This window comes from Cyprinus carpio, chromosome B20, assembly GCF_018340385.1.
Source record: "Cyprinus carpio isolate SPL01 chromosome B20, ASM1834038v1, whole genome shotgun sequence".
NCBI classification, from domain to species: Eukaryota; Metazoa; Chordata; class Actinopteri; order Cypriniformes; family Cyprinidae; genus Cyprinus; species Cyprinus carpio.
The window spans coordinates 20,421,890-20,434,916 of NC_056616.1; the positions used below are offsets into that span (position 1 = coordinate 20,421,890).

Genomic DNA, 13,027 nt, shown 5'->3' on the forward strand with positions numbered 1-13,027 from the left:
AGTTCAGATATCCAAATAACATCATTTATGGCAGTATTAATGATGTATAAAGTTTAATTTTAGCTATACAACATTACGAAGCAGAGCCAGAGATCATACCAGTAGTTATGTTGATTTCTGTAATGTTAGTGCTGTCACTGATTGTGTAGGGCAAACTGAAAAACATCAGAAGGTCCTCAGCTGAGCAGTGATGCTACTGTCCATGCTATTGATCTGAATTTCAATCAGATACTCAGTCAAAGGTAGAGTCACTGTAGAAAAAAATAACATAATCCAGGTTCACGGAGGGAAATTATGAATGGATTGTGATGTTTCAGTCTGTAAGACTTAATAGAACAGTTATTTTAACCACTCCAGCATCAATTTAACCAGCTTCGGTCATAGATGAAAGATGAAAGATTGCGTACAGCAATTCATATAACAGATGATTATAGTATTTTAATATTTCTGTTTCATTTATTTATTTATATAAATGATGATAAAATATATCTTCTACATGCTCACCATTGCATGGGTTACTGGTGCTGACTGGTTCACTGCTCTTTGTTACAGTAAATCCACTCAAGCAGGAACAGTTGTAACCCCCAAATGAGTTTGTGCAACGAGAGTTTGGACCACAGACCTCCAATGTATTAAGACATTCATGCACATCTTTATTAAGAAGATATAAAAACATACATATTGTTACTATTAGGAACACTCAAGTATGAAAGTCAACATAAGTTGAATCTAGTTTTTCTAATGCTTTGGCTGCTAACATTTAAAACAGAGGATGAAAAATTTATGTAGGCAGCAGGTAGAAAATTTTTTTTTGCTGTTTAATAGTTGCTTTTGCAATAAACTGTGTTAAATATGATATGATGGCAAAAAAATAAAAAATACAAAATAAATATTAAAATAAGCTGGGTTATTTAAGAAAATTATTGTATTTACAATATAATATGATTGTAGGATTTACCTGTACATGTGTTATTGATGCTGATGGGGAAACTTGAAACTGTTGCAGTGAATCCATCCAGACATGAGCAATTGTAACTTCCCAACTGATTTGTGCAGATGGAATTTGGACCACATACAGATGGACTGAATAGACATTCATTTATATCTATTAAAAAAGAGAAAAAATAAAACAATAAAAATTCGATTTTACAGTTTTAAATTAGACATACCTCTAAAGACATCAAAGACCTCTGGTATCTAAAGATATTCAACAACAATCATTATTCCAGAAAGGCGAAAAGAAAAAAATAAATCATTTGTTGGGTGATATTACACCTCAAGCAGGAACAGCTCAAGCTCACAGTAGTATTCAAACTTTACAGACACAGCAGCTCTGTACCCTCAGGTTCATAAGATAAAAATCCCACCAAAAAAGTTAATAACACTTACCCTGACATGAGTTGTTGCGGCTCACAGGACTGTCTTTATTGAAGGTATTAAATCCACTCCAGCATGAACACATGTGACTCCCAATGATGTTAATACAGTCTGAGTATTGACCACACACTGACACTGCGTCTTCACATTCGTTGATGTCTGAAATTTTTTTTCAAAATATAGGTTTCCAAACAACTAAACGTATCAAGTGTCGCTGAGTAAACTCATACTGGTTACAACAATTAAAATCAGTACATTCATGATCTAATGTGATTTCTTACCTCTCTGGCAAAGTGGCCCTTCTGAAGGAAGAGCTTGAATACATCCACAAGTGCCTCCCACAATGCCATCACACACCTGATAGGCCCTGCAGGTGTCATTGGGCCAAACATGATTCTGCTCACACTTGCACTCATATTCTGTTCCATTTAACCCACACACTGTAAAACAATGGGATTCATTTATTTGTGTTCAAACTGTCAGTTTCTCCTAATACTGAACTGATCTTAGTGTGTGACTTGATGAAACATTCCAATCTCACCAGTAGTCATGTCGATATCTGTGATATTAATGCTGTTTCTCAGAGTCAATGGCAGGCTGACATTTCTGACGATATACCGTAAATAGTCCACCAGGAACAAGTCAAAGAATCTCACATCAATGTCAATCATGTATTTAGAAGGTAGTACTGCAAGAACAAACAGAAGCAGGTTGAGCAGAACAATCAGTATGATTCTATTAATGACAAAAATTTAGGAATATTGTAGAATTGTCTTCTTCAAAGACTGAGCTTTATATTAAAATAACATTACTTTGTTGTACATATTTAAATGACAAAACTCCATATACTGTAATAGACCATGTAACAAAAAACTGCATATAATCAGTCGGTCAATCCTAGCAGAAATAAATGCAGTAAAATCAACAGGAAAACATATTAAAACAATTAAATGGAGAAAATTGATGTTGTCATAGAATGATGTCAGTGTCTCACCTTGGCAGAACTGTCCGTCGATTGGAAGGGCATTGATACATGTACATGAACCATCAGTGATGACATCACAGGCATCGTATGAGTGACACGTGTCATTCGGCCAAACAAACAGACCCTCACATTTACACTGATACTGAGTTTCGTTCAGAGAACACACTGAAAAACATCGGAAGAGTTCAGATATCCAAATCTCATAATTTATGGCAGTATTAATGATGTATAAAGTTTAATTTTAGCTATACAACATTACGAAGCAGAGCCAGAGATCATACCAGTAGTTATGTTGATTTCTGTAATGGTTAGTGCTGTCACTGATTGTGTAGGGCAAACTGAAAAACATCAGAAGGTTCCTCAGCTGAGCAGTGATGCTACTGTCCATGCTATTGATCTGAATTTCAATCAGATACTCAGTCAAAGGTAGAGTCACTGTAGAAAAAGAGTGGAAAGAATATCCAGAAATGATGACTATGCCTTTTACCAGCAAAAATAACATAATCCAGGTTCACAGAGGGAAATTATGAATGAATTGTGATGTTTCAGTCTGTAAGACTTAAAAAAACAGTTATTTTAACCACTCCAGCATCAATTTAACTAGCTTCGGTCATAGATGAAAGATGAAAGATAGCGTACAGCAATTCATATAACAGATTACAATATTTTAATATTTCTGTTACAATTATTAAAAAAATATGATGAAATATATCTTTTCTTCATGCTCACCATTGCATGGGTTACTGGTGCTGACTGGTTCACTGCTCTTTGTTACAGTAAATCCACTCAAGCAGGAACAGTTGTAACCCCCAACTGAGTTTGTGCAACGAGAGTTTGGACCACAGACCTCCAATGTATTAAGACATTCATGCACATCTTTATTAAGATAAAAATAAAAAAAATGCATATTTTTGCTATTAGGAACACTCAAGTATGAAAGTCACCATAATTTGCATCTAGTTTTTCTTTTGCTTTGGCTGCTAAAATTTAAAACAGAGGATGAAAAAAGTATTTAGGCAGCAGGAAGAAAAATATTTTGTTGCGGTTTATTAGTTGATTTTGCAATAAATTGTGTTAAATATGATATGATGGCAAAAAATGCAAAAGCAAAATGCATATTAAAATAAGCTGGGTTATTTAAGAAAATGATTGTATTTACAATATAATATGATTGTAGGATTTACCTGTGCATGTGTTATTGATGCTGATGGGGAAACTTGAAACTGTTGCAGTGAATCCATCCAGACATGAGCAATTGTAACTTCCCAACTGATTTGTGCAGATGGAATTTGGACCACATACAGATGGACTGAACAGACATTCATTTATATCTATGAAAAAAGAGAAATAAAAACAACAGATATGAGATTTTACAGTTTTAAATTAGGCATATGTCTAAAGACATCAAAGACCTCTGGTATCTAAAAACATTCAACAACAATCATTATTCCAGAAAGGTGAAAAGACAAAAATAAATCATTTGTTGGGTGATGCTACACCTCAAGCAGGAACAGCTAAAGCTCACAGTAGTATTCAAACTGTACAGACACAGCAGCTCTGTACCCTCAGGTTCATAAGATAAAAATCCCACCCAAAAAAGTTAATAACACTTACCCTGACATGAGTTGTTGCGGCTCACAGGACTGTCTTTATTGAAGGTATTAAATCCACTCCAGCATGAACACACGTGACTCCCAATGATGTTAATACAGTCTGAGTATTGACCACACACTGACACTGCGTCTTCACATTCGTTGATGTCTGGAAAAAAAGAGTGAGATGGTATTATTTAAATGCTAAATTCAAAGGTTTTCAAACCATAAGTAGTATGTTTATTCATAAGTGCTTTGGTCAAAGTGCCTGAGTCAAATTTCTAGACAGTTCTGGTTTTGTCCACCAGGGGACATTTCTAATCAGTTCTTGTTATCCCTCATGTTGCTTTGTTTAGCTTTTGCTTTTTGCCCTCAAGCAACACAGTGGAAGCTTTGAAGGACACTTAGCCAGTAAGAAATAAGTCAAAGCTGCTTACAGCTATATTTTGTATAAAATTATTTTAGGCCAATATAATCAGAAGATAACGTAGTTCTGTCTCACAAGCAATCAGTCCAACGCAGCATTTTCAAAATGATTAGCTAATGACGTCATGAATTCCTCATACTCATGTTTGATTGACAGCTTCTCATTCTATTGTTATGCAAATTCAATAAAATACAGAACTACACAGAGTATTATAAATGATAACATAAAAATTGGAAAATAAAGTGAACAATCCATTAATTGACAGCTAATCAAGTATGTGAACACGAATTAAAATTCAATACTTTATTTTTTGCTTGCTGTGTTTCAACAATGTGATTTCTTACCTCTCTGGCAGAGTGGACCCTCTGAAGGAAGAGCTTGAATACATCCACAAGTGCCTCCCACAATGCCATCACACACCTGATAGGCCCTGCAGGTGTCATTGGGCCAAACATGATTCTGCTCACACTTGCACTCATATTCTGTTCCATTTAACCCACACACTGTAACAAAACAAAAAGCAGACTTTTAAAGTATATTCAAAGAATCAATAGAAGTCACTTAAATTACTCATAGTATGTGGAAAATTAAGAAAGCATTTCTGAAACATTACATCTGGGTGAAAAAATATATTATGGCAGTTCCTTTGTGTTTATGTGCATGTTAATACCCAAAGGCAAACTACACTTGTTGTGTGGCTCACAAAGACCCCAAATTTTATGATTTATTGGAATCTTAGAACTTACAAGATAAGCAATATGAAGATAATCTTATTATTTTTTTTACTCATAGCCAAACACAGACACTTTCTGAGCTCACCAGTAGTCATGTCGATATTTGTGATATTTATGCTGTTGCTCAAAGTGAGAGGAAGGCTGATGTTTGTGAAGAGATTCCGTAAGTATGTTATAAGGAACAAGTCATAGAATCTCACATCGAGGTCAAGCACGTAGTCAGAAGGTGGTACTGCAAGAACAAACAGAAGCAGAACAAAAGTGAAACTATGTACCCTCATAGTCAAAAACAGGTTTTTCTTGGTGCCAATGCCTTCTTGTCTTTTTCTGGAATGTTGATATGTTGCTGTATTTTTATGAAAGCTCTTACTCTGCAACAGAGATCAACTGATACTAATTCAGATTATTTTTAAATTCAGTTGTCCAATTACTGATATGCTGAACCAGTTTTAATTATATGTTTTTTGACACAATAACTGTATGATCATCAGACTACAACAGTAAAATCATAAACTCCATTATGACTATTTAATTAATAATAAAAAATAACTAATTGTAGATTTTATTTAAAGTTCTGCAAGAAGAAAAGTAAGCTAAGAACTGCATGTTTTTTATTTGCATAGGGCATTGGAGTGCTACATATCAAATATTTATGAGTTGTAGAATTTAATGTTGTTATTATTTTTTATATTACTGAATGTAATCGCTTACCTTCTTTTAACTGGCAGAACTGTCCGTCAATTGGAAGGGCATTGATACATGTACATGAACCATCAGTGATGTCATCACAGGCCTCGTATGAGTGACACGTGTCATTTGGCCAAACAAACAGACCCTCACATTTACACTGATACTGAGTTTCATTCAGAGAACACACTGAAAAACAGAATCAACAAAATCATCAATCGTTTATGGTAGTATTTATCATGTATAAAGTACAACATTACAAAGCAGAGCCAGAGATCATACCAGTAGTTATGTTGATTTCTGTAATGTTAGTGCTGTCACTGACTGTGTAGGGCAAACTGAAAAACATCAGAAGGTTCCTCAGATGATCAATGATGGCAGGATTATCTACATCTATCTGAATTTCAGTTAGATATTCAGCAGGAACTGGAATCACTGTGGAAAGATAAAAAGAGTTAGGAATATTCACTGCTTTTTTTAAATGCAGGAAATAATGTAGTGATCTTGACACTGAGATTGAAGTCAGATGTTGTTATGTACCTGATGGTGGTTGCCCACATGCTGTGTTATCTTCCAGGAAAAGGATGAGAATGTATTAGAACATTTACAGTTCATGTTGCAGTAACTGACTGAGAGATCTTCTGTATGATTACAAACAGGAAATATGTATAAAAAATGTTTTACTTGTTATCTCGCTGACTGTTTGACAGAACTGTCTGTCACTTGGAATATCATTGATGCAGCTACATGTGTTGTTAGTGATGCCGTCACAGCTCCCATATTCTTTGCATTTATCACACGGCCAGAAATACTGGTCCTCACATACACACTTGTATCCGCTGTCATTGAAATTGCACACTAAGAAAGAATACAACGCAAATGTAAACTCATATTTAACAGATTAGCACTACTATATTTGTGTTCAGAAGGTCATTCTTCACCTGTCGTGATGTCCACATCTAATACTTCAACCACCTCATCTAATTGAAGTGGAAAAGTGATGTTCTGCAGATATCTCCTCATCTCATCAATCACAGAGATGCTTGATGATTCCACCTCAATTTCAAACAAGAAGTCCGTGAAGGGCAGTTCTGGAAAAGGAACAACATGCACATCATCAGCTTGGTATTTTCATTGCATTTGATATTAGAGTGTACATATACAACACTGCATTTTTCATCACAATAAATATGTTTATATTTAATTATACTAACAATATTGTGTAAATAAATAAGAACTAAGTTAAGCATGCGTATCAAAAACACTGCTCATTAGTATGTCAATCAGATTTTAAAATATAGGCTAATCACTGGTGACTGTGATTGCTAGAATTTAACTGCCAACATTTGTAGACATAATGAGAGGCATTTTGATGCCTGTATATTTCAGTATTCACCTTTTTCCGTAAGAGCAGCTGCGGTCATTTGTACATTTAATGAAACTGGCTTCCGGTGCCATGATCTGCTTCCAGCTATTTTTAGCCATTCAAAACAGCTCGTTTTGCTGCTTGATATTGCAAACTGGTGTCTTACCATATTATTTTAATATATTATCTTAATGAACAGTGAACACACTGGTTTGCAGTGCAAACAGTTTTAACGTTTACTGCACTTAGTTATTCTTCTAGTTATTTCCCTACAGTGGCTGAAGCTGAAGTCTCGAACATTCATTGAAAATCGCCATTAATTGTGTGCATTTTTGTATTAAGCCCTGTGCGGTTCTGTTTTCTTAATCCCGCTCCTGCTGAATTTCTGACCATTAACACCTGCTCACGCAAACATTCTAAATATTGCATAGAATTTTCGCACATAAATGTGTATTTAAAGGTGCTGTATGTAAGGTTTTAGTCTCAGCCTCAGACGTCACGCCCACGGACCGCTTGCTAAACTTCTGATGCATATGGCACACAAAAGTGGAAACACTTCAGGAGTTACGAAGTCATTGTCTGATTGGTTGAATTATACAGGTTTTCCGGTAAACATGCGTGTCACGTTCTTTAACGTTCCACCTGGAAACAAAGATGCCGTGACGCCAAACCCTATCGTGTTTACAACTGTGACAACGAGCGCTTATCAGGATCAACTAAACACTCAAATTCCAAAAGTTTGTAAAATATTTAAAGTTTGCAGCATAGAATTTTTACATTTTCAATTTTTAAACCTAAATTTTTGTTTTCTTCGCTTACAAAAAGTGTTCCCGTCACTTCATATACCCCAGATTGCACGTCTGATGGCAGATGGAGTATTCTGACAACGACTTTCATACCTTTTATGGACCTTAACACTGTTATTTACTTGGCACTCAATGGGACAGTCACAGGCCTCCCGGTTTTCATCCAAAATATCTTAAATTGTGTTCCGAAGAAGAACAAAGCTTTTTACAGGTTTGGAACGACATGGGGGTAAGTGATTAATGACAAAATGTTCATTTTGGGGTTGAGTAATTTAATTTAGGCTATTTATTTATTTATTTATTGGCCCTAATGCAGCTTTTTAAACTTTTTTTTAATCATTACAAAATTTTTACAGATTTTTGATACAGTGCATTTGGTGTTGGCTTGTTTGGTCATCATTCTTACCACTCTCCAGCACACACATATCTCCATCACTGGGAATACCATTGATACATCCACAAGAGCCAAAACTGATGTCGCCACAGGCCTCATATGTCTTGCAGTTGTTGTATGACCATGCATAACCATCTTCACAAACGCACTGGTATTCGGTCACATTTGGTTGGCACACTAATGTAAACATAACACAATGTTGACAACATTTAAGAAAATTAAAAAGTAAGAATGACATAAATGACTTCCGTTTACCAGTTTAACAGGCTCACCTGTTGTAATGTTTGCAGCAGTAACTTCAGTGCTGTTGTCCAGTTGAAGAGGAAACGTGATGGAGGCCAATGACGCTCTGATCTGTTCAATCACCACAGCTTGTGATGCATTCACCTCAATAACCACAATGAACTCCAACAGCTCCAAACCTTTGGGGAAAAGGATGAGATTTTAAGCAGGCTTGTACTCTTCAAATAAATGTCAAGACTGAACTTTTGACAGACAAAATAAAAAAAATAAAAAAAAAAATGACAAACCATATTATATTAATGTATCTTTATTTTTATATCCATAACATTAAACTATTATTAGGACAGTGTGTAACTGTGAACCAGACCTGCGCTTCTTGGTATTCTGTGATGCAGTCGCCCATCTATGTAGCTAAACTGAAATAAAATAACACACACACACACACACGCAAAACATTTATTTACATATAAACATTTATCATGTGGGTTGATCATCTATTCATGGTTCCATACCATAAATTTGTTATATTTCTATAAATTAAATGTTGAATATTTTAAATGTGCATTTAATGGATACAAAATATTTCATTCTTACTGAAAATAATATTTTAGTGAAAAGACAGGAATCTTGTTTTTCATAGTTTGTATTTATGTTCCTGCAGTATACATGTAAATAAACCTTCACCCACCTCTAAATCTACACTTGTTTCTGGAAAATCGAGTGTTTCCACAACACATTCATGCGTCACCAGGACAGCTATAATGATTCCTACGCAGTACTTTAATATTTTTCCTGTATTTGAGAAAATGAGAGATTAAACATACATGATATGAACAGATAAAATTAAACATTTATTAGCACTTAATCTGGAAATTATAGGTCTCAAAAAAAAGAAAGAAAATTAATTCTGTCTTATTCAATGCAAAAAAAAAAAAAAAAAAAAAAAAAAACCTAAAAAAAAAAAAAACTAAACTAACAGTGACCATTTTTGAAGGACAAGAGTACCAAAGTGATCCATTTCAGTGAGATGTCGTAAATCAAGCCACAAAATATTTGTCATTATATCAGAAATAAAACCATTTCAAGATTCAAGTGTTTTGAGATTAATGAGTACAGTGTCTTGCCTTATAGCATTTTTGGAACAAAAGTAGTTATAGTGAATCAAAAATAATTTGTAGTTTATTATACCTTGACCGGCCATGTTTCTCACTGATGTATGTCAGTCAGAATCACTTCAACATATTTCCTCAGAATAAAAGGCAATTATATGGCTCATCCAGACACTTTACATCTGTAAAATTGGAAATTCTGTCATATACATATCAGAGTACACAGATACAATTGAACAATAAGATTACATTTTGATTAAAGATGTTTAAAGTATTTTGTAATGACCTCTGCTCAAAATAATCATACTTTCATGGTGTTTGTCATAAATGACCAGAAATACATGAAAATCTACCTTCTACTGACTCACAAAATATAATACCTTAAAAAATCTGAAGCACTATATGTTTTAACATTGTATCCATTATTTTTACAGCAGATATTTACATTAGGGCTGAATCTTTCATGGAAGTCTCTTTTTAATCAATCAGACAGTTTACTGCGGATTATTTCATAATAAATGGCAATGACAGAAACTGCAAGTACAAACAAGCACTGGTTGCATTCCAGTCAAAACCTGAAATAAGGTCAAATTCTTGTTGTTTTCAAGCGTAGACAACTTTCAAAAATATAAATAAGGTAAGCATTTCCTTCAATAAACTTAATTCAGATAGGCAGTTTACAACAGTTTAAGAATAAACAGGCTGATTTGTTTCTCTTACCTTGCCTCTGGAAACAACCATGAAGAGATGCCGAACTCGTTTCACAGGGTCTGATTTTTTTGTCTGTCAAATGATCCACCTACAAAATCTTCCTGGAATTAACATGCCTTTGTGCAGGTCACCACAATAATGTGACTGCGTGGGTCACTTGCTAGACAAGTTTGATTTGCTCTATTATTTCCTTGTTCTATTGTGTGAACAGAACAGAGCAGCTTTCTCTGGCAGCATTTCAAAAGAAAAAGTACAAGGCATTGTGGGCTACATTATCAAGAGTAAATTAAATACTGTATGTAAGGTCCGCGCACTTGGTCCAATGGAGGTATCCAGTGCTTGCGTGTTCGGTCTTTTCAGCGCGCAAAGTTATTCAATTTAAATTCAGTTCTAATCTGACTCCATTTTATTATGATCTCGCATTTGGGTTGAAAGCAATGCTCCCTCTAAACTGCGCGCGGCCGCGCAGAAGAAATAATGTGCCGCGCACACGCAAAAAAATGAGTTGGGAAAGCCATTTGATTGAGTTCTAGTAAAAGCGAAAGAATCGCAATGCTCGGGCAAATGCACCGCACCGCAACCATTTAAGTATTCGGTATCTACAGCGACTCATTTGGCGCGCATCATTCTCTTTCTATGAAACCTGTAAACCGGATTCACCAGTTCTATCTCTATAGCGAAATCAACTCTATAGTGGTTTGCCCGAGCATTGCGATTCTTTCGCTTTTACTAGAACTTAATCAAATGGCTTTCCTTTCCTAACTTTTTTTTTTTTTTTTGTGTGTGTGTGTTTGCGCGACACATAATTTCTTCTGCGCGGCAGTATAAAAAAATTACATTATTAATAGTAGAATTAAAAATAATAATAATTATCAGTAGTCGTAGTATTAAAATCAAACAACTTTCTGTTATGCATTTGTATATAAATGTAAGAAAATGTATTTTCATGGGAGGAGTATAAAATATATCGATTAGATTAGATCCAACTTTATTGTAAATAGTATTAGCTGGGCTGAGTATTCAGTGTTCAGAGTTTAAATTTAGAGTTTAGTATAGGCTGAAGGCTGAGGGAAAGAAACTGTTTCTGACTCTGCTGGTGCGACAACAGATGGGAGAAGAGTAAACAGTCCGTGTCTGGGGCGGGCCTTCTGGTCTAAGACATTTCACACTGTAATGCAGTTTGTTAAGTTAGTGTCATTAGCGTCATTGCATAATTGTATGTACACTCCTAACAATCTCTGTGAAAGGGAGCATTTAGAATCAGAATCAGAAAGAGCTTTATTGCCAAGTAGCCTATGCTTGCGCATGCAAAGAATTTGTTTTAGCGACATAAGAGATACACAGAGATAACAACACACAGACAAAAAAAATACACATATGTAAATATAATTAGACAAATATTGAAAAATAAGGTATACGCATGAGGTATACACAGTCCCCGTGATTTTGCCAAGTAAGCCATGTTCCTGGATCAACATTATTGTCCAAAAATATAGATTTAACCCAGTCCCTACCCCTAACCCTACCCATAATTTATTCCTTAAATCAGTGGGAAATGATAGCTGTTTAAAAAGGGTGCAGAAGTACCTAATCCTGATTGTAAGCCTAAAACAGATATTTCCTGAAAAGATATATCTCAATTCTGATTGGTTGATTGGAATGTTGTTCCAGGATCGACAAGGATGTTGATCCAGGAACAAGTTGTATTTGGTGAAATCAGAAATCACGTTCATAAGATCGGTCTACACATCAAAAAGTATAGTAATCCTGTAGACTTTTATTACATTTTTATGGTGTGCTTGATCAGGGGTGAAGGCCTGGAGAGATGCTATCTGTAAGCGGTAACAATGACAAATCTCCTGACTGACAGCATTCTTATATCAAAACTATTTTACTTAGATAAAAAAGACCACAAGTTTTTGTTTTGTCTTTTTGTCTGTTGGTTTTGGTTTAAACTGGTATGAATTTTGTGTTACCTATGGTTAGGATGCATTATTTTTATATTATAAATTATTTCACAGAAGATGGTAAATAACAACAAATCATCTGGTCAGATAACAGTGCAAAATTTGGATTACACCCAATGACATGGCAACTCACAAGCAAACACTTTACAAAGCAAAACAAAACGGAACACAATTCGTAAGCTAAACTTTGAATTGAAGATAAATAAAAACATATCAGTAAACAACTAAAGTAAATATTGTGAATGGTGTCTCCATATGGCAGAGAATGCACTGGTATTGATGTTTTACCCCTTTCTATTTAATATATTGTTGGCAGTCCTAAACCAGGAAAATGGAGACAAAATTTACATACAAGCAGTATGTAAGCTCTAATAGTGAGTATTCACATTGATAGTGATTTGCAGTGAATTGGAAAGCAGTCGGAAGTAATATATCTTCAGTGAGGCAACATGAGCTGAGGACATCGTGACAATTCAGATCAGAATACAAAGAACAGTACACGCGTTGCCAAGTTGAAAACCAAATGACTTAAAGGTGCATATATAGTAGCAGTGGAAATTGGTACTACAGTCGAAATTTAAAATATTGGAAAGTGTTGTTTCTCCTGCCCCTTTCTCGAGTCACTCAAC

At 34.9% G+C, this 13,027-nt stretch overlaps 2 protein-coding genes across 50 annotated transcripts in view; both read right to left on the reverse strand.

Annotated features, from left to right (window-relative positions):
- adgrf6 (adhesion G protein-coupled receptor F6) overlaps positions 1 to 645 on the reverse strand; it is a 44,320-nt gene extending 43,675 nt beyond the window's left edge. For all 49 annotated transcript variants that reach the window (XM_042747194.1, XM_042747209.1, XM_042747242.1 and 46 more), the window contains exons 1-2: positions 505 to 645; positions 100 to 251 (exon numbers count right to left, since the gene is read on the reverse strand). In XM_042747194.1, coding sequence (XP_042603128.1) covers positions 100 to 166 — 67 coding nt within the window. In that variant the 5' untranslated portion in view covers positions 167 to 251; positions 505 to 645. The remainder of the gene's footprint in view (positions 1 to 99; positions 252 to 504) is intronic.
- LOC109112734 (fibrillin-2) lies at positions 166 to 11,033 on the reverse strand. Its single transcript, XM_042746534.1, has 21 exons — positions 10,441 to 11,033; positions 9,800 to 9,902; positions 9,300 to 9,403; positions 8,979 to 9,027; positions 8,641 to 8,790; positions 8,381 to 8,545; positions 6,744 to 6,893; positions 6,487 to 6,660; positions 6,343 to 6,372; positions 6,085 to 6,237; positions 5,827 to 5,991; positions 5,201 to 5,347; positions 4,726 to 4,884; positions 3,977 to 4,123; positions 3,547 to 3,693; positions 3,092 to 3,238; positions 2,622 to 2,797; positions 2,372 to 2,504; positions 1,919 to 2,065; positions 1,659 to 1,817; positions 166 to 251 (listed from the first exon to the last, which is right to left on the reverse strand). The coding sequence occupies exons 2-21, from the start codon at positions 9,810 to 9,812 to the stop codon at positions 166 to 168; spliced, it is 2,601 nt and encodes an 866-aa protein (XP_042602468.1). The 5' UTR covers positions 9,813 to 9,902; positions 10,441 to 11,033.
- Positions 11,034 to 13,027: the final 1,994 nt, after the last annotated feature.

Excerpts from the sequence above, each read along its gene's own strand:
- LOC109112734 (XM_042746534.1), bottom strand. Across the intron at positions 8,546-8,640 it reads TGCTGCAAACATTACAACAG|TGTGCCAACCAAATGTGACC; the intron begins GTGAGCCTGTTA and ends TGTTTACATTAG. Across the intron at positions 5,348-5,826 it reads GTTCTGCCAGTTAAAAGAAG|TACCACCTTCTGACTACGTG; the intron begins GTAAGCGATTAC and ends TTGTTCTTGCAG.